At 50.5% G+C, this 21,839-nt stretch overlaps 1 protein-coding gene across 1 annotated transcript in view; it reads right to left on the reverse strand.

The window, feature by feature from the left end:
- Nucleotides 1-202: 202 nt before the first annotated feature.
- Nucleotides 203-21,839, reverse strand: part of BDH1 (3-hydroxybutyrate dehydrogenase 1) — a 42,124-nt gene continuing 20,487 nt past the window's right edge. The window contains exons 5-7 of the mRNA XM_046659646.1: nucleotides 8,881-9,022; nucleotides 2,381-2,533; nucleotides 203-1,007 (exon numbers count right to left, since the gene is read on the reverse strand). Of these exons, the coding sequence (XP_046515602.1) occupies nucleotides 538-1,007; nucleotides 2,381-2,533; nucleotides 8,881-9,022 (765 nt within the window). The 3' untranslated portion in view covers nucleotides 203-537. The remainder of the gene's footprint in view (nucleotides 1,008-2,380; nucleotides 2,534-8,880; nucleotides 9,023-21,839) is intronic.

Below are 21,839 nucleotides of genomic sequence, written 5' to 3' on the forward strand. Positions count from 1 at the left end.
TTCTATGGCAGTGGCAGGAATACACTACTTGTACCATTTATAAGCAATAAAAGGGTTATTCATATATCCCCTTTGGGCTGCAAATTCTTCATGTACAAAAGAAAAAATATCTGTCCTTTTACTCATGAGGCTGGCTTAGGAATCAAATGAGATACATTTTTTTCCAACTGATGTTTTGGCTTAAAAATGTAAAGGATTCGGATTCTATTTTATAATAAATCTGTTTTTAATATAAGGATGTTTGCCCAAAATCTTCATGTGAAATCAACTCCAGAAAGACGGAGGCACCAGGTTTGCCCTGAGCTTTAGGGGGCCTGCCCGCCCCTCCGCACCCTGATTGAGAAGGCCCAGCTACTCGCTGTGCACACAAGTTGGTCTGGGCTACCCCCTCTGGTTAACGCTAAAACTGGTAGTGGGTCCTCCTGGGGCTGTGGATAATCCACAAGTGAGTAATCAAGAGGTGACCACACAAGCTCCTCCCTCCCTTCCTCTTGTCTCACCAGGCTCCCCAACAGCCACAGGCCACTGCAGAACTCTTCAGTGTATGTAGATCTTGTCAGAGATTGCTCCGGGAAAGTGGGTCATGATCTGCATCCGCAGCCACCAGTAGTAGTCCATGGGGTGGTAGCGGGTGTAGGGGGTGGCGGCGGTCAGGGCATGGGTGACAGCGTTGATGACTGGGGATGTGTCTGTGGAGCCGCTGCTGCAGTAAGTCTCCATCTTGGCGATCTTCTCATCAAAGTACTTCCTGCCGTAGTCCTTGCGCACCACCTCAGGCAGGTCGTCCCACATCTTATTGGCGATGGCCTGGATGCGCTCAGGACTGTAGAGGCTGGTGGCAACGATGAAGTTGCCAGGTTCCACCACACTGACCTTCACGCCCAGTGAGTGCATCTCATAGCGCAGGCAGTCGGAGAAGGCCTCCACCCCGAACTTGCTGATGCAGTATGGGGAGCGGGCCGGGTTGGCCATGCGGCCCAGCATGCTGCTGATGTTGATGACGCGGCCTACAGAGGAAGAGAGCAAACACGGCTCAGAGGCACTGTCTGGCGGCACAGAGGGCCTGGGGCCTGGCAGGCTCTTGGAGGCCTGGCTGGAACCTGGCCCCCTGGCCTCTCACACCTATTCTGCTGCCTGCCAGGCTGGGGCCTGGCTTTCTGAACCATCCAGGGTCAGGGAGCCTTCTCATTTGAAGTCAAGGCTAGCTCAGGCCCACACATCAGCATCTGCATCCCTGATACTTCCTGGGGAGCCCACTGTGCAGGGCAGGACAGGGGAGGGGAAATGAGAGGGAAGCAGGCCTGCATGCCAAGAGGGCACAGTATAATGGACAACACACAACTGTGTCTCCCCTCGAACATTCTCCCATTGCATTTTCACCCCAAATTGTGTTCACCTGGTAGGGCAAGTAAGCAGGGCAGGGGCAGGGTCTGAACCTGACTTCAGGCTAGGACATGTGGGCAGAGTCTCGGGCATGGGGAGAGAGTGGTGACCTGGAGAGGCTCTCCCACAGGCCCAGCCTAGGGCTGCTGGGAGCTGACCACAGCTTCTCCCAGCCCTGGGGGCAGCGGGATGGAGGTGGAGCTCACCCAGCCCAGCCAAGGAAGCCCAGGCAGACCGGGGACCCGCTCGCCCCGGGTGTGCCCCTGGAAGTAAACGGGCAGCCCCATGCTGGGCACTATGGGGAAGCACCTTTCAGAAACCTCTAAGTTAGAAGTCGCTGAAGGGTTGGGGTTTTCTTCTAAAATCCTACAGCTGCTCTCTAGGTTCATCCTGTACTTCTGGGACTGTGGGATAGATCATATGGATCTTCCCCTTTTTGCCAGAATTGCTTGCTGTTCTAGGGTGAAAATCTGAGTCAGTGACTTCTTAGGTAGTTTGCTTGCATTTGGCTACCTCACACGGTTTGGGTGTTTTGTGTTTTCCAAATTTCTACTCTTGGTTATTATCATTATTATTTTTACTTAGAGCACAATTGTCTCACTTTTTAACTATGGCATAGTAACCCACAGAATGGATATACCAAAATTTACACCCCTATTGATGCCTGAGGTGTCCACACAGCTCTGTGCACAGGGTGGTTATTTCTCCAGATTAGGTTCCCAGCGTGGGATTGCTGCTGTAAGCTTTTAGCCTTTGGGGCAGAGACTGTGGCCCTTACCTGCTCTACTATCTGAAAGCCACATGTCCCTTTCCACCCACCTGGCCACAGCACCTCTACTGGCCACCATCCACGGGCCCCATGTGGCCCCTGGGAGCCATGTGCTCAGCCTCAGTGGGCTGTGGATGCTGGATCTGCTGAGACCTCTTTCCATTCTGAGCAAAGATGAAAAGGTGGGGCAGGTGCGGGGGGCTGGAGGGAGGTCTCTTTCCGACTCACCTTTGGCCCTTCGGATGAGGGGGAGGAAGGACTTCGTCATCCGCACCGTGCCCCAGAGGTTCACCTCCGCCACCTCCTTGTAGGTCTCCATGCTGGTGAACTCCACCTCCCCGAACGTTGAGATGCCCGCGTTGTTAACCAGGCCCCACATGCCTGATAGCAGGACAGAACCACAGTCACCATGTGGGCCCCACCTCAGCCAGCACCCATCAGCCTGCAGCCCCTTCCCCTCCCCACTCTCATGCCTTGTTCCCAGGACTTGCCGGCATCTTGCCCAAGGCTCTTGGGACACTTTCTAGAGTCACCAAGAACAACAGGAGACAGAGAGGCCTCAAGTGCTGGCTGTGAGCCTCCCTTAAGTCTAGAAAGTCCAATCCTTATCTTCTGCTTTAATCGATTCTCTGGGCCCATCACCACCCAGCCCTGCCAGGTGCCCCCTCACTCACTTCCACTCTATTCCATGCAGTCGCATCCCAGCACTCAGCACCCGGGCACCTCTTATTGCATCCCCGCCTCTGAGCCTTTGCCTGCATTCTCTCTCTTGCTGGAAGCCAGGCCAAGCCCTCCCTGGAGGACCAGAGAGCGGACCCAGCATCCAAGTTAGGGGCTCAGCCAAGCCTTGATCTCAGGTCACACCCTCATCCCGCTCCACCCTGAGACCCACCTAACAATTACTCTGTCCTCTAACCTCCCTGTCTGGACCACGCACTGTTTGCTGGTTATCCTATGGTAAGCCCCCAGACCCAGTAACCTGTGTGTCAATATCCCACATGTATAAACCCGGTCTTTGCAGGTAGAGAACATCCCTCAGCCTTGCATGGGCCTATGGGGCTGAGTACAGGGTCGGAGCAAATGTCCACTCCTCAAGTATCCTTGGGTTGACCGTTTCCTGCAAGACCAGCTAAGGGACACTGCCTTCTGTAGACACAGAACATTGGCACTGGAAGGCTGCTTGGAGTTCACTTGGTCTGAGAGCTAATCTTACAGCTGGGGAAAGGGACGCCATGAGCGGCCAGGACTGGCTGCAGTGCGCCCGGTGAGTCAGAGGCTGAGCTGAGCCGGGGGAAGCGGCAAGGAGGAATGTTGGAAGCACTGGATGGGCTGGAGCGTCAGGACAGAGCCGGCCCTGCCTCTTTGTTGCGGAAACCCTCAGGGAAGCGGCTCCTCCTTCCCAAGGCACAGCCTCAGGGTAGAGCGGCCCTCCTGGGCGCCCCGCCTGCGCCTGCGCAGCTCAGGCCCCGCTTTGCTTCCAAGTTAATCATGGAAATGAGTTTGTGTAAATGACACAGTAATTGGTCTCTAGCTGCTTTCCTTCCCTGTTACCCAAATTAAAGCTTCGTCAACTGACCTCTGGTGCCATCTCCTTCAATTACGGAGAATTAAGGCCATTTATTAGGGAAAGGAAATTGCTGGTTAACAAAGTGCTCCTGAACTTCTCACTCCCACTCCCCCAGGCAGCGCAGCGGCTGAGGCTGGGCCAGCCCTCCGCCCTCACTGACCTCCTGACGCAGCCGCTCCACCCCCACAGCTGCGCCTGCCCCCATCCCTGCAAACATCCCCCCTCCCCTCTTCCCAGAGCACAGGAGGCCTCTCACCACTTGCGAAGGCTCACACCTCACCCTCCACCTTCCAAACCACCATAGGCCCTCAATCCTCTCTTTCATGAAACCTCAACTCTTCCCTTGCCTCCAACTCCTTCCCTTCAATGTTGTACATTTTAGGTGCTTAATAAATGTTTGTCAGGTGAATACAAACACCATGTCTCCATGTCCTGGAGAAACTTCTCTTAACCCTACTACCCCACCATCTCGTCATGCCACTGTCTGCTCTCCTTCCTCGTTGGCCAGGCTCCTGAGAACAAAAGTCACGCCCTCCAGTTTCCCATTTCCCTGCTATTCTGGGTCCCAACCCTGTTCCAGGGTGTCCAGGTGCCACATGCTAAGGACACTACCCTGTCTTCCCTCTCCTCAACCTCTCCACGGTGTGAGCACTACTCTTGGTTCTTTGCCACTGACTCCTCCCTGGCCATTAATAATACCCAAGCATCTCCTCCATCCTCCCTGGCACCTTTCTTCCACCTGCTGCCCTAGATGCAGGGGTCCCCCCATGTCCTGTGCTAGGCCACCTTCCCTCAAATTACACTCCGTGCTTGGGCAGCTTGGTCTTCTTTACGTTCTTGGAATTTTGCAGCCACTTTGTGTTTGATTCATACAGGGCAGTATCACATGACCCAAAATACACAGTCTTTTTTCCATCTAAAAATTAATTACATCTGACACTGATATCCAAAAAGGTTTCATTGAACTTGACCCATAAAAGCACACTGCTCCCGGATCAGAGCACGGCTGACTTGATACGCAGTAATGCTCTGTGGACGCAGGAGCTCTCTGGAGTCCTCGGCCAACAGTGAATACACTCACTACTTTCCCACTGGCCTGGACCACAGCTGTCTGTAACGGCCCAGCATCACCTCCGCGTCCATGGCTCCCAGGGGTCCCTCGGGAGTCGGCGTTCTCTCCTAACCCTAGTCTCCTCCTCCTGATGGTCACTGTCACCTGAATGTCCCACAGGTCCCCAACCCACCCTGCCCACACCAATACATCAAGTTCCCAGCTACCCCAGCTGGCTCCTCCTTTTTGTTAGTAGTTTCACTTTCACCTTTGACTCCTCCGGCTCCTTCACTTCTCCCCAAATAATGAGTCACCAAGTACTGTTAATCTCACTGAGAAGGGTCAGAGGACAGCTGCCAGGCCCTGAACTCAGCACTTTGCATCCATTAACTCACCTCATCCTCACAGCCAACCTACGCAGCAGACACAGAACTGTCCCATATCTGGATGAGGCAACTGAGGCTCAGAGAGGCTAAGCACCTTGCTCAATGTCACCCAGCTAACAGGCGGACAGGACAGAATTAGGACTCAGGCTGTATGAGGGGATATGTTTAACCCTGTCCTGCCGTTGGCTTTCTCTGCTGGGTCACTAGGATCGGTGTCTTCTTTCCTGTTTCCACAGCATTAGTTTGGGTCCTTGTTACCGCCTCCCTGTATTAGAAGCCTCTCTGGGTCTCCCTGTCTCTGTTTCTCTCCCCCACCTCACGAAGCCCCTCAGCCACGCTCTCCTCCCCTGTCTGTCTCTTCCTGCTCTGATGGTTCCCTCTCCTAGTGGGGATGTGAGGCCTCCTTTTCCACGCTTCTCACCCACTCCCCCTCATGTGTTCGGTCCTCCTAAGGCCTGAACAGCCTGCTACCCCTCTGACAGTGGCCCTCCTGCCTCTGCTCAGCTCCCTCACCCCTCAGCGTGAGAGCAGCTTTCTGTTGAAATTCCACGCACGCTCCTGCAGCGGGTGGACCTAGGTGTGAGCACTGGAGGGCTCTCTGAGCACTTCTCCCACTTCACAGACGGGCAAGGCGAGGCCCACACAGGTGAGGCACAAGCCTAAGGTCACCCTTCCAGTAAGAGGTGAAGCTCAGAGTAAATCCCATCTTCTCACTCCCAGACTGAGGGCGTCCCAGATAATAGGGCCTCCCTGTCCGTGCATAACATCCCCAGTGCTGTGACCGTTGCTCACAGGTCCTGCCGTGAAGCCACTGACTTCCCCCTGGTGTCCAACTGCAAACTCCTCCTGCCAGGTCAGACCTGTCTGATGCTCAGCACACTACCAGTCATACAGCAGGTACTCAATAAATGCTTACTGCCTGCGAGGTTAAGTGGCTTCCAGATCAGACCACGCTCACAGCCTGCCGGTTGGCCCTCTCACTTGACCTTTCCTGGGGTGGAAGAGGTGAGTGCTGGTTACAGGCTCCAGATGTCCAGTCCCTCACAGTCGTGCTGGGGAGCAGAGAGCTGGTGGCAGATGGCTCACCTGCTCTAATCAGACAGTCCCTTCATCTCACCCCCATGGCTGGCTCCCCTGTTGGCAGCAACTGTTCCACAGAGCCAGGGTGAAGGGCACCAAACGAGCCATCAAAACGTGCCCTCCACTTGTCTCCTCGAAAGCTCCTGCCTGGGTGGAGCGTGAGTCAGAAGCAGCCGCCTGCTTAGGGACAGCAAGCTGGTCTGAAAGCTCTGGGAGGGCGCCACCTGGAGTTCAAAAACAGCATTGCCAGAGAAGGGAAAAATCCAGCGGCTTTACTGGGAAAAAGACACTGTCTGGGGGGCCCCCCCGGGTGAGGTGGGGGTGGAGGGAGGGCAGGAGGAGGAGAGGGGGAGACAGAGAGACCTGCACAACCACATATCTGACGGATTTATTTTCTTTTTCAGACCTAAAAATTTTCAAATCTTTTTCCCAAAAATGCAATATTAGTAAGTAAGATCGTGGTGAGTGGTTTATGAGCCCCCATTGGAATGCGTCCCGCGGAGAAGGGCAGCAGGGAAGGGTTTATGCATCAGGGCTGGTGCTGGAGCTGGCGCCCGGTCCAGGGGCGGGGGGCTGAGTGCCTCCCCCGTGGGCTCCCTTGCCTATTAGGCTAACTGGCCAGTCCAGTACGGGGAACGGAGGTGGTTCTGCCCCAGTGGCAGGGGACAAGAACCAGGGCCTGAGCAGCCCTCAGCCCTGGTGCAGCCCCACTCTGTGCTCAGGTCTACGTGATGAGTCCTTCCCACGGGCATGCTAATCAGCAACCCCCCCCCCCCCCCCACAGGCTGGAATGAAGTGGCTTTGTGGCGCTGACTGCAGCTGTTTTCCTGCCTAGTAGTTTATGAAGATGACACCCTGGCCACCAGGGAAGGCGAGTAGAGGAGGATTTACCACCAGGAAGGGGGTGATGCAGGCTGTACCTTCCGAGCTGGTAGCCATCCCAGTGGGACCCAGCCTGCCTTCTCCTAATGGGACAGGAGCCCTGGCTCTGCCTGTTAATTCGTAGGCAGATATTCAGTGAGCTTGGGAACTCACAGGCCTCTCCTCAGAGAGCAGAGGGCCTGGGAATGGCCTGCTGTGGGGTGGGGAGGGGAGCAGCACTGGGCTGACAAGGTGACGATCAGTGACAGGCTGGTAGTCCAAGCAACGGCTTCTGTGACAGCCACACAGCACAAGAGCTTCTGAGGCATCTCCACCTGACTGATAATGCTCGGCAGGGTGCCCAGCACAGGCCCTGGTCACCCCACCCCTTCCCTGCTCCCTACCAGCCACTGAAGTCACCACTCAGGAGAACTGCCCCCACCCTGTGCTGTGGGAAAGCAGAGAGGTGAAGGAGGCATGCCCTTTCTGCCTGGGCTGTCACGAAGCTCACAGCTACATGTCAGAGATGAAGCGAGTAGACCAGACTGGCTTCCCCAGGCAGCACCACCACGCTGGCATCCCCTCCCCTCTGCTCTAGAACAGAGCCCCCCCACCGAGATCCTCCATGTGCTGAACCAGGAGAACGCTTGAGTCTTTATGTTATGGGAACTTTCTGCAGAATGTGACCCTGTTGGCTACTGTCCCCCAAATTGTCTGTTCCTTTAGCTCAGGGGTGCTGGACCCAACCTCTCTCACAGCTGTCTCTTCCCCTTCTCCGGGCCCTAATTGCTCATGTTCCCCAGGAGTGCCCTCCTTGCATCTCATCCACTCCTAGTCTCACCTCCAACCCTGGACACCCCATCTCCAGCCCGGACACTCCCCCAGGGCATCCCATGGGCACTTCAGCGTCTTCTGGTCCCTCAACCTGCTCCTCTAGCAAGGGGCGCCAGGTGTCCAGGAGACAGACCCCCTGCCTCTCCCACAACCCTACGTGCATCAGTCAGCACGTCCAGCCAGCTTTGTCTTCTCAATACTCCCCAAGTCTGATCCCCGCTCTCTCCCAGCATCCTCTGCCCTTGTTCAGGCCTCTCCCACTCATGCTCCCCCTTTAAATCCACCCTTCACACTTTTGGCACAGTCCCCAGAGTGAGCTTTCCCAGGTCTGACCAGGTCATTCCCCTCTTCACTGGCTCCCACTGCTCTCAAAAGAGCAGCCACGCTCCCTCACCCAGCACCCCGGGCCCCAGACGACCTCCCTCCCAACCTCATTTGCTGCTACCTCCTCCGCTAGACTTGACCCCTGACTCGTTGTCTCTGCCACAATCTGCCATAACTGACCTGTTCCCCACCCCACCCCAAGGCATCCCTCTGGCCTGTGCTGCTCCCTGAGAGGGGATGTGGAAATCACCTGGGTCAGCCCCCCAAAGAACTGTGAGGTCCTTGGGGACATGGTCTGTGTCTTGGCCATCTTTGTGTCTCCAACAATCGGCCCAGTACCTGGCCGAGAATGGGCATTCAATAAGCATTGGCCAAGGTGACCTGCACCAGTGCACATCCATTCATGGTTCCTGTAGCTTCTGAAATCACGTCTGGCTTTATTTCATATTGCCTTATTGCACGGGTGTGTTTAATTTAACCTGCTTCCTCCTATTGGGCAGGAGGAAGAGCTTGAACAATAAGGAAAGCGGTCTCTGGCAGGATACCAGCAAATGGAGGGGGGTGGTTTAGGAAGGGCATCCTCAGAGTGGCCTGTGCACTGCCCTGCTGCCCCAGGTACCCCTACCTTTCTCAGGGTCCCCCAGGCTGGAGCGGACGGTCTCCACTGCTGCCTCCACCTCCTGGCTCTTGCAGACATTGAGTTGGATGGTTCTCAGTCGATCACTCTTCAGGCTGTCCAGTTCCTTGACCCCAACATCCCCTTTGTCCTGGGGAGGAGAGAAGAGCTGTTTCACCCCGCTCCTTCCCACCCTGCCTCCAGGATGAAGACCGTGACCAATGCGGGGAGCTGGCCCCTAGTCCCTGCCAAAGGCTGGGGCTCACTCACAGCCGCAGGGGGTGGTCTCGGGAGGCCCACCTGGGCTGCTCCACCTGCAGGTGGTTCTACCCAACCCTGAAGCACTGATGACAAATCAAGCACCAGAAGAAGTGCCATAGACACAACCAGGAGCCCCCAGACCCCCCGGCAGCACTCTTTCTCTAAGCAGAGGTTGCAAACTCAACACATACCAGGGCCAGGCGTGTGGGTATCAGACGATGAGAAGGGTAGGGACTTGGCAGGGGAGCAAACGCCTCGCCTCTCAACCCCTGCTGGCTGTTGTCCTCATGTGTATGTAAGCCCAGGGTTGCCAGATGCTTATATTTTTAAGCTTGTAATTGGGAATTTTCTGCGTGAAATCTCCTAATTTTTTTAAGTGTTGGCAACTTATTCACATTTTAAAAAAACACTGTGTGAACCAAAGCACATCCACAGGCCACATGTGACCAGCAGGCTGCCAGTTTGCCACCTCTGGCCCAAGCCAAGGGCCCATCCCCCCCAGGTTGGTAAGAGGCCAGGGCCAAGCTCTACGTCCTGCTGAGTCCCTGACCAGGCTCTGGGCACGTAGGTGCACCCCTAACGAGTGCCCAGTTTTTCCAGCTCCAGGTGGAAACAAGGACATCACCCCCTATCCTGACCTGCTCAGGTTAATGAGGAAACCTTTATTTAAAAAGCTGTTAAACCATAGCGTGCTATGCAAATTCAAGTATTATTAACCATAACAAAGTGTCACTCACTCAGCAAACATTTCTCAGGCCTCTCTCATGTTCGGGCACTGTGCTGAGAACTGGAGACAAAAAAATAACAACTCAGGCCCTGTTCTCGAACAGTCACATTTTAGGGGAGCAGACAGATGAGTCAGCAAACAACACGGGGAGTATTTGCAGCATGGAAGCTTGTAGGAGGTGGGAGGCTGCACCGAAGGCGAGGCAGGCAGGGAAGGCCTTCCGAAGTTGGTGACTGCTGAGGGCATTAACCAGAGGGGGCCCTGGGGACAGGGCACTTCAGGAAGAGGGAAGAGGGTGCTGCCATTGCAGGCAGAGCAGAGGCATAAGGAAGTGGTGGGACCCGAGGCTGGAGTGGGCAGGAAGCTGCTCGGGGCAGTGGTGAGCTGCCGGAGAATGTGAATAAAAGTAGCTGTCATTTATGCAGTGTTTACTGTGCTTCACACTGTGCTGAGCACTTGACATGAGTTATCTCATTAGTCCTCTCGTCGTGAGGCAGGTTGTATTACCATATTTCGTCAATTCTATGACACGTATTTTTTTCCACCATACGGATGAGCTACAATCGATGTGAAAAGTAAACACTGTCAGTCATAATTTAATTGGCAGTGCCTTTTCTTAGTGGTGCATGCAACAGTGGTGTATCTTACAAGAGGACAGGAGCAGCTGCCAGAGGATGAAGTGAGGGAGAAATGCCCACTCTCAGTCAAGGGCTTGCTCAGGGCACATATGACTGGTACTAAAGCAAACATGCCCGACAAGGGCCAGAGTAGGAAGCATAGGACGGTCAGCATACGTTAGCAGTGGAAAGTTCTCCATGGGTTGGGCTGAGCCTCGTAAGTGGTTTGAACCAGGAGGACCCTAACCCCGTGACTGGAGGACCTGCATCATACAACCACAGAGGGACATAGGAAAGAATGGTGAAGTGACCACGTGAAATAGGGCCAAAGGTGCTGGAGATACAGGCGTACCTTGGAGATGTGGGTTTGGTTCCAGACCACCGCAATAAAGTGAGTCACACAAATCTTGTGGTTTCCCAGTGCGTATAAAAGTTATGCTTACACTATACTGTAGTCTATTAAGTGTGCAATAGCATCATGTCTAAAAAACAATGCATATGCCTTAGTTAAAAAATCATTGCTAAAAATTGCTAACCATCCTTTGAGCCTTCAGCGATTCATAATCTATTTGCTGGTGGAGGGTCTTGCCTTGATGTTGACGGCTGCTAACTGATCAGGGTGGTGGTTGTGAAGCTTGGGGTGGCTGTAGCAATTTCCTGAAATAAGACAACAGTGAAGTCCCTCGCATCAATTGACTTTTCCTTTCACGATCGGTTTCTCTGCAGCATGCGATGCTGTCTGATGGCGTCTTACCCACAGTAGAACTTCTTTCAAAATTGGAGTCAGTCCTCTCAACCCCTGAAGCTGCTTCATCAGCTAAGTTTATGTCATATCCCAAGTCCTTTGTTGTCATTGCCACAATCTTCACAGCATCTTCACCTGGAGTAGATTCCATCTCAAGAAAACACTTTCTTTCTTCCTCCATAAGAATCAACTCCTCCTCTGTTAAAGTCTTATCAAGAGATTGCAGCAATTCACTCACATCTTCAGGCTCCACTTTTAATTCTCATCCTCTTGCTGTTTCCACCACATCTGCAGTTACTTCCTCCACTGAAGTTTTCGACCCCTCAAAGTCATCCGTGAGGGTTGGAATCAACTTCTTCCAAATTCCTATTAATACTGATATTTTGATCTCTTCCCATGAATCACGAACGTTCTTAATGGAATCTAGAATGGTGAATTCTCTCCAGAGAATTTTCAATTTACTTTGCCCAGATCCACCAGAGGAATCAGTACTTATGGCAGCTATAGCCTTATTAAATGTTTTTCTTAAATAATAAGACTTGAAAGTTGAAATTACTCCTTGATCCATGGGTTGCAGAATGGGTGTTGTGTTAGCAAGCATGAAAACAACATTAATCTCGTTGCACACCTCCATCAGAGCTCTTATGTGACCAAGGCGCATTGTCAATGCCCAGTAATACTTTGAAAGGAATCTTTTTTTCTGAGCAGAAGGTCTCAATAGTGGGCTTAATATATTCAGTAAGCCATGTAGTAAACAGATGTGCTATCATCCAGCCTTTGTTGCTCCATTTATAGAGCACAGGCAGAGTAGATTTCGCATAATTCTTAAGGGCCCTAGGATTTTCAGAATGAAAAAGGAGCATTGGCTTCAACTTAAAGTCACGAGCTGCACTAGCCCCTAACAACAGTCAGGCCTGTCCTCTGAAGCTTTGAAACCAGGCATTGACTTCTCCACTCTAGCTATGAAAGTCCTAGTGGCATCTCCTTCCGATATAAGGCTGTTTCATCTACATTGAAAATCCGTTGTTGAGTGTAGCCCCTTCACTAGTTATCTTGGTTAGATCTTCTGGACAACTTGCTGCAGCTCCTACATCAGCACCTGCTGCTTCCCCTTGCACTTTTTGGTTGTGGAGACGGCTTCTTTCCTTACGCCTCATGAACCAACTTCTGGCTTCAGACTTTTCTTCTGCAGGTTCCTCACCTCTCTCAGCTTTCATAGAATTGAAGAGAGCTAGGGCCTTGCTCTGGGTCAGGCTTTGGCTTAAGGGAATGTTGTGGCTGGTTTGATCTTCAATCCACACCACTAAATCTTTCTCCACATCAGCAATAAGGCTGCTTCGCTTTCTTATAGTATGTTCACTGGAGGATCACTTTTACTTTCCTTCAAGAACTTTTCCCTTGCCTTCACAACTTGGCCAACTGTTTGGCACAAGAGGCCTAGCTTTTGGCCTGTCTTGGCTTTTGACATGCCTTCCTCACTAAGCTTAGTCACTTCCAGCTTTTGATTTAAAATGAGAGATGTGCAGCTCTTCTTTTCGCTTGAACACTTAGAGGCCATTGTAGGGTTATTAATTGGCCTAATTTCAATATTGTTGTGTCTCAGGGAATAAGGGAGCCCAAGGAGAGGAAGAGAGACGGGGAATAGCTGTCAGTGGGGCAGTCAGCACACACCCAACATTTACCGACTAAGTTCACCATCTTACGTGGGCGCAATTTGTGGCACCCCCTCAAAAAATTACACTAGTAATCAAAGATCACTTATCACAGACCTCCATGACAAATTTCATTATAATAATAACAATAATAATGTTTGAAACATCGTGACAATTACCAAAATGTGACACAGAGACACAAAGTGAGCAAATGCTGTTGGAAAAATGGCACCGATAGACTGGTTCAATGCAGGCTTGCCACAAACCTTCAACTTGTAAAAAATACAGTATCGGTGAAGTGCAATAAAATGAAGTATGCCTATAATCACTCTGGAGGTGAGACTCAGGGAGAACACGATGGTGAGGGAGCCAACTTATTGTGTGCAGCCCAGAAAACAGAACCAGGGCCAAGAAGTTAAACTCAGCTCACAATGAAGAGTGACTTTCCCAGGCAGAAGATGGCACGGACTGCTGGGAGGTGTTGCAACAATGAGGGTGGAGGTGGGGGTTGGGGCAGGGTGGGGAACGTGGTGCAGAGACAACCTAGCATCAGACAGGAGGTCAGGCTGATCCCCCTCTCAGATCTCTTCCACCTCTGAACTCTCATTGTCTCCAGGGAGCCTCCCCGGTGGCCCTGGCAGAAGCAAAATGGCATGGCCCCCCAGGCTCTGCCCAGCCTGGCACTGGGGGTGGCAGCCACACCCAGAGTCACCTTTGCACAGAGCAGCCAGCTGTGAGGCTTGGTTAGGCCAAGGCTCGGCTCTGAACACCCCTCGGTGTGCCAACCTCCCCAAACGACAGGGCAGGTGTTCCATCTACAGGGGAGCAGACAGGCCTGGGGCTTCTGCCACCGTTCCCACAGAGGGCCCACCAGAAAGGAACTCCCTGTGATCCCATCTCCAGTCCAGAGGGGCTGGTGCCCACAGACACGTCTCCTTTCCAGACAGCACACAGGCACCAGGAAAACACGTATCTTGTTTTAACGCAGTCTTCGCATTCTGGCTCCTCAAACGCCCCTGGGAGCAGAGCCCAAGTGGGCTGAGTTGCCAAAGGGGTGCTGATGTCTCCTTCCAACAGAACACATTCCAGCTGAGATGCATGAGAGGGACCTGAGCGTCCTCCCCTCTTTCTGGACTTTGTTAACCCTGCTGCTATCTCTCAGCAACTCTCAGACGCCCACACCAGACCTCTCCTTGTGCCTCTAGGCAGCACTGAGCCCCTGCCGCTGGGGTCCCCAGAGGAAGCCCCTCATTCCAGGTCAGGGTACCTACATGAACTTTGTTTGGCAGCTTGGCAGCCAAGAGTGTTCTCTCCGAGGAAACTGGGAGTTGGTCTTACTGCCCACAGCTCCAGGCTCAGCACTCAGGCCCCCAGGAGACAAACCCCATCTGCCTACCTTCGCCGGACAGACCTCCCCACGAGTCCTCATCCGCAGGGACAGAGACGGCCAGTTTGCCTCCAGCTTTTCAAAGGAAACCTTTCCCTCAGCCCGTAGGCTACAGACTATGGCAGCCTGTCCCCTTCAGATCCACCTGTCCTTAGGCCAACGCCACACTGCCCCCCTGGCTCCAGGGTTTCTGTCTTTGTCCAGGTCTATCTTGCTGCTCAGGGACAAGCTTTTGATCCTCCTGTGCTGGTGCCTGTGTAACTGGTTTATTGATAAACCCACTTCTTTCACTATCCCTTTAACTTCCTCTCTAAGCTATTTTTTCCACCCCTGGATGAAATTTCCGGCAAAACCTTGTAGCTTTCCCACTTATTCTCAGATAATAGAGAACCTCTTTGTTTGGTATAAAGAGTCCAGTTCAGACTACTAATCAAGTAACTCCCGCCCAGCCTGCTTTCAATACCCAAACTCTCAAACTTGTATCCACTTCAGAGCCTGCCCTGACCCAGGCCTGACGGAGTGCGGGAAGCAGGCTGGGACGCCAGCAGGGGTGGAGGCTGTCTGTCTCATTATTCTCTAGCTCCTCCTCCTCTCCTGCTCCTTAACCTCTGACCCTTTCAGGGTTAGATCCAGGGACTGGCAAACAAGACTGTAGTCTTCTGAGGGTGGTGCCATCAGTGTCTGCAGTTGGTGCCCTGGGACGGCAGATGCATAAGAGCTGGCCCTCCCTTCTTGGGATGCTGTTGTGGGTTCCCTCCACTGAAGACCTCCCGTGCCATTCCGTCTTCCAGCCATTCCCTCCTCCAGCTGGGCATCTTCTTCCTCAGTCTGGACTTCAGTGAGGCACCCCTCTGGCTGGGGACACACGGACCCTCCTAGGAGTCTTACTGGACAGGTGCCCTTAAGATGACTCCAGTCAACTCTCTCCATTGCCCACATCGGGTCCAGGCAACAGTGTCCTGTCTGGGTGAAAGACAGCCTTTCTCTATGCAGCTCTCTCAGCTCTGCTTCCAGACAAGCCACTTCTGGCCTCATTTGGGGTCTTTAGACTTCCTTGGGTAAACATTAACACTCCATTCTGTGGCCTCAGACTCCAGGATACAAAAGGTAAGCTCTCCAACTAGTTGTCTTGAAGCCCAGTTCATTTCACTTGAGACGAGAAGGAAAATAGTACAGCATACCAACAACTCTGTCCAACCGCTCACCCCCTTCCACCCCAACTTATTACAGTACTGAGGCAGGCGATGGGCGAAGCCTGCCAGCGAGATCTGACAGTCTCTCGGCATTTATTGTTAGGTGTCTAGCACCTCAAGGCAGGATGTGAGGACACTCGGTACATGTTACATGTGAGCATCTATCACACACAGTAGAAACACTGGGCATGTAACAGCTCTAGGATGAGCCAAAGGAGGAACTAACAAGGGAGATGGAGAAAAACCAGAAGAACAGGGCTCCATGAAGTCAAGAAATAAAGTGGTACAAGCAAGTGATTTGTCTGGTCAGGTCTGCAGGTTGAGTGTGATATGGTCTGAGAAGTGGCCAATGGGTCTGGCAAAATGGGGGCTGTTGGCGTCCGTGTCAGAGGCTCTTGGGGCCCCTCCTGGTCCAGTCCTGCCTTCCTTTCCCAGCTCATCTCTCCCTCCACGAGGGCACTGGGCTTCAGCTACCTCAAGCTACCGGCAATGCCTGGATATGCCACCTCCCCCCATCCCAGGGAACTCCTGTTCGTCCTTCCAGATGGCGATGAGATGCCACCTTGGCCCATCAAGCCCTCCCTGTGCTCCCGGAGAGAGGCAGTCTGTTCCTTCCCTGATACAGGATCTCAGCCCCCCATTCTCACCTCACACGACTCCCCTCCCGCTCCCGCTCCCGCTCCCGCTCCCGCTCCCGCTCTCGCTCTCTCTCTCTCTCTCGGCTACAGCCACAGAAGCCTCCCGCTCTTTCTCCAGCCCACACCCTCCTCAGGGCTCTGGCTGGGCTGTCCCCGTTTCCCTCACATATCTGCAAGACTTTCTCCCTCTCCTCCCCTCAATGTCACCTTCTCAGTGAGGTCGTTCTTCCCTCTTTAAAACTGAACACCCCTCTACCGGTAACTTTCACCCTCCATCTTTTCCTGTTTCATTTTTCTCCATTGCTTTTATCATCCCACAGAGAAGCAATTTACTTATTTACCTTGCTCCTTGTCTATTTCTCCCCCTCAGTGTAAGCTCCACAAGGGCGAGAACTTTTCACTGAATGGTATATCCTGTGTCTCCAGCAGAGAACACTGCCGGCTCAGAGGAGGTGCTCAATGAATGTTTGCTGGATGAACGAACAAATAAACAGAGTGACGGAGCGAAAGCCCCACCTGGGCGGGTTGGACAAAAAATGGGAAGCAAATAAATGAATGTATCTAGTACAAACAACCCTTTGGGGTGCTTTTCTACAAAGGGAAGCAGAGAAACGAGGTAGTAGTGCACACAGGATGTGGGATTGTGTCAGGTGTGTGTGTATATCTGTGTGCATGTGCACATGTGCCAAAATGACCCTGTAGAGAGAGAAAGGTTAATGACTAGGACAGTGGAGACATCTGCTGGAGCCACGTCCTTGACTTGGCCCGAGGCACTGAGATCTGAAGCACAAGAGGAGAGTGAGTCGAGATAAGAGCAGGCAGAGTGTGTGGGTGCAGAGGCAGCTGGAATCCATCACGCGGCTTGACGTCTCAGAATCGGCTGGAAGAATCTCCCGTTTCCAGCTCCTACGGCACTTTGTCCTTAGTCTCTGGTGGCTCTGACCTTTGGGATTTGCATAACTAATATGAGTAGAAACACATTCTTCAGAGCCCTAGTGACTTCTGCCCCCTCTAGCTTTTGACCAGAAAAGACAGACCATGACACCAAAATAGTTAAGAGGTAGACACTAACCTACACAACCTGGCAGTGATCTTGTCTGGTATTTTCTTTGAAATTCCAGTCACTGAATCATGGAATTACCAGGAGTGGAAGGACCTACGATCGCCCAGTCCAACCCTCTTATTATAAAGAGCAGACTGGGGCTCAGGGAGGGGAAGTATTTGCCCAGTCCCTGGGTTAATGGCTGATCTGGGACTAGAACCCAAGGTCCCTACACCCTCTTGAAGGCTCCTCTGCAGCACCGAGCAGCCTCTGCACTGTGCTCTGGAATCAGGGTGCGGCCTCTGTGTCACCGGACAAGCCAGCACAATGGCACAGGTGCTAAACTTATGGACAAGGAACTTTAAAGGCTCAAAGCGCTGTGTGGCATTGTAGCTCCTGCCAGGACCTGCTGAGGCAGGTCCGCATTATGCAGAAAACCCAGCTCCAAGCAGGCCACACCCATTGTCTCCAAATCCCTCCTGAAACAGGTTCTCTCATACCCTGTCAGAGGGAGCAGACACTGTTACAGCTTTTTAGGGGAGCAGTTAGGCAGATTTGAATAAAATCTAAAATCTGCACACTTTTCCACCTAGTACTTTCACATCTAGAAATTTTTCCTAAGAATTACTAGTGAAAGCATGCAAAGATATGTGCAAGATTATGAATGTGGCTTTGTTTATAATAGCAAAAGTCACAAGCAATGTGCACACATGCATTTTAGTTACTTTGGGGCAAAAGACTGAAGTACAAAGACTTCACTTTTTTATATCATCCACTTCCGTACTGTTTGAATCTACTATGAATATGTATTACTTCCATAATTTAAAAGAAACAAAAATTAAAAGGACAAATAAACTCTTCTCTGATCTGGAAATATGTTCAGACTGTGGCAAAGCAAATTACTATTTGTGTGTGTTTATATTATTGAAATTTTTGCATTGAGCAGATATTGCTTTTACAGATATTAAACCCAGTATGAAAAAAAATTCCTTCCCTTGGCTCCTACTGCCTTCAAAATAAAGAAAAATATCTCATCCACTAAGCAGAGACAACAAATTGTCCCAAATGCCCATTCTTCCCTTGTTCTACAGCAGCAGAACCCCTGACCTTCAGCAGGGTACCTATTGTCTCAGAGTACTGACTACATTTCCCAGCCTCCACAGTGGCCAGGGAAGGCCATGTGACTAAGTTCTGGCCAATAGCGTGAGAGTACAGGGGCTCTGTGAACAACTTCTGGGTCTTGCTTGAAGCACACTCTGTTGGTGAAATTGTGTGGAAACAGGTACTGTCATACATTGCTGGTGGGAATGTAAAATACACAACCCTTATGGTGGGAAATTTGAGAATATCTTTAAAAATGACAACATATTTTATAGACCCTTTGACACAAGAGTAATCTCAATCCTAGGAATTTACCCTAAAGATAAACCCCCAATAATACAAAAAGACATATGCACAAGGTTATTCATTGTGGCATTACTTGTAATTGCAAAATATTGAAAAACAACCTAACTGCTCACATATAGGGGACTGGCGGAGTAAACTATGGTCCAGCTGCACACCGGGGTATTATGACGCTGTTAAAAAAAGTGAGGAAGATCTCTGTGAACTCATAGGGTGCGATTTCCATGAAACATTGTTAAGTTTTTTTTTTTTAAAGTGCAAAAGGGCACACATAGTATGCAAACATTTGTGTAAGAAGGGAGAAAGGAGAGAATGGAGTGGAAAAGATAGGTGGTGGGAGAGTAACACTGTTTTGAGTACACCTTTTTATACAATTTTGACTTTACAGCCTTGTTAATGTTTTACATATTCCAAACAAATTAAATCAACAGGAACGAGGGGGAACAAAATACAAACTGATACATGAATCAAACTGTATTTCAAATAAATAGTATAATGATAAAGAAAAAGATAATTAATCCAAGTAACTTTTAAACATAGTACTTGGTATATGTTCAGTCAATAGATAAAAAATACTTTAAAAAAGTCTTAAGCTCGACAGTGGTGGCCACAGTAGAACTCCGTTCAGGACAACTTGCTGTGGGAGCAGTTGACAGATGGTCTCTGGCTGCTGCACCTTCAGATCCACTGCAGCCTGAATGCCATGACCACAGCCACGGGCACGCTAGCCTGGGCTCCTGTCAGCTGATGGCTGAGCACGGCAGGCACGCTGGGCCATTCCTGCCTGAGGCAGGTCTCCTCCAGCAGGAGCCCTTCGCTTGGGGTTCCCCATCATTCTAAACGGGATGCCCTGCCTGGACTGCAGTCATAAGCTCTGCCCACCTCATCCCCTTCCTTCCAATGCCTTTTCACTGACCTGCATCGCAGTCTAAATGCGTTCCCTGCCGTTTCCTGTCTCATTCCCCGTTAGCCATTACGGGCATTTCCCAGATCAATCTCTTGCACATCTAATCCTATTTTGGCATCTGCTTCTTGGAAGATCTAAGCTGACACAAAAACTTAGATTGGCTGTTTGTAATGGTATGAACGTAGCAATTCTGAAGCGATTGTGTGTATATTATAGGATTAGCCAAATGAGAGTAAATACATCGATGTAGTTGCGAATCAAGGTCCTAATTGCAGGAGAAGGAAGAAACGAAATGGAGTGAGAGAACCAAGGAAGAATGCTGTCATGTTGAATTGGAATAGGAGGTCAGTATAACCTTATGAATGTGTGATATTTATAGGAATGTAGATAGGGGATATATAGACATAAATAAATATAGTGTGTGCATATATATATGTCTGTCTGATTATTTATACATCTTTTAGCTCTCTCCACTGAGAGAGACAAGGAGCAGCAAATGCCCTATTAGCAATGAGCATACCTAATGCCCAGTGTTGGTTTCTAGATTCCATTAAAAGTAACCAGGTACAAACACATGTCTACAGAGATATGTGTGTGAATGTTGATAGCAGCATTATTCATAACGGCCAAAAATCCAAACATTTTTATCCAAATATCCATCAACTAGTGAATTAATTTCTTTTTCTTTTTTTTTTTTTTTGAGGAAGATTAGCCCTGAGCTAACATCTGCTGCCAATCCTCCTCTTTTTGCTGAGGAAGACTGGCCCTGAGCTAACATCTGTGCCCTATCTTCCTCTACTTTATACGTGCGATGCCTATCACAGCATGGCCTGCCAAGTGGTGCCATGTCCGCACCCGGGATCCGAACAGGCGAATCCTGGGCCGCCGAAGCAGAAGGTGAGCACTACTTAACCGCTGTGCCACCAGGGCGGCCCTGTGAATGAATTTTTTTAATGTAGGATATATCCATACAATAGAATACTATCCAGGAGTAAAAAGGAACGAACTACCGATACATTCTACAACATAGATGAATCTCAAAAACATTATGCTAAGTGAAAGAAGCCTGGTACACAAGCCTATGCGTTGTATGACTCCATTTATATGAATAGTCCAGAAAAGGCAAATCGAAAGAAACAGAAATCAGTGGCTACTTAGGACTAGAGGTAGGTGTGAGTAGGTGTGCAAATGGTCAAGAGGGAAATGTTTGAGTGATGCGAATGTTCTAAAGGTGAATTGTGGTGATGGTTGCACAACTCTCTAAATTGAGGGAGCTGTCTCCTAATTACTTTTGCAGGCTCATGTCCTAATTACTTTTACAGTGCTTCCCTTCATGCACCCTAAACTCCACTGGATGAGTCCCAAAGGAGCCTCATGCTTCCAAGCATTCGCTCAGGTCATTCCTCTCCGTCTCCACCTACAACAGTATTGTTCACTCCCCACGGCCCAGAACAAATGTTACCTCCTCTGTCCTGCCGGAATCAATCCCTTTCTTCTATGTAGTCTCATTAAAAATTCTTTGCACAACCCTGAGAACCCTCTTCACTCTAATTCCTCCAGCTGTGTCTGTGTATGGTTGTCCCCTCACCACTGGACAGTGAGCTCCATGGGGGCAAGGACCAGGTCTTAGTCGTCTACAGCACCTAGTAAAGTGTCAGACACATCATTAGCATTTAGCAAATGATGAATGAATGAATGAATGAATGAATGAATGGACAAAGCTATGAAGAACAAGTGAGACTGAAGCAAATGGAAAAGGTGTGGGCTGTTTTAAGTAACAGATGAGCCAGTTGTTAGGAAAGCAATTAAAAAACAACAACAGAACTTTGCCCAGGTCCTGGGCAGTACAGGTGTTAAATATTCAACTTGAAGTAGGATTCTGGGAAGATGATGGAGTAGGAAGCACTAGAAATCTGTCTCCCCACCTAGACCACAATGGCACTGGCAGAATCTGCCTATTGTAACTATTTTGGAACTCTGGAGTCTGTTGAAGGTTTGCAATTTCCAGCGGAAGATTTGGATGGTAAATTGTGGCTAATTTTGGCCACTTCTCTTCAACATAATATCGGAAGTTGTAACCAGAGCAATAAGGCAAGAAACAGAAATGAAAGGCATCCAAATTGGAAAGGAAAAAGTAAAATTATCTGTTTGGAGATGATATGATCTTATATGTAGAAAACCCTTAAGATTCCACACACACACACACACACACACACACACAAACTGTTAGAACTAATAAATGAATTCGGCAAAGTAGCAGGACACAAAGTCAACACACAAAAATCAGTTGTATTTCTATACATGAACCATGAACAATCTGAAAAGTAAATTTTAAAAACAATTCCATTTACAATGGCATCAAAAGAATAAAATACTTAGAAATTAACCTAACCGA

The sequence above is a fragment of the Equus quagga genome, chromosome 4 (assembly GCF_021613505.1).
Source record: "Equus quagga isolate Etosha38 chromosome 4, UCLA_HA_Equagga_1.0, whole genome shotgun sequence".
In the NCBI taxonomy this organism is placed as follows: domain Eukaryota; kingdom Metazoa; phylum Chordata; class Mammalia; order Perissodactyla; family Equidae; genus Equus; species Equus quagga.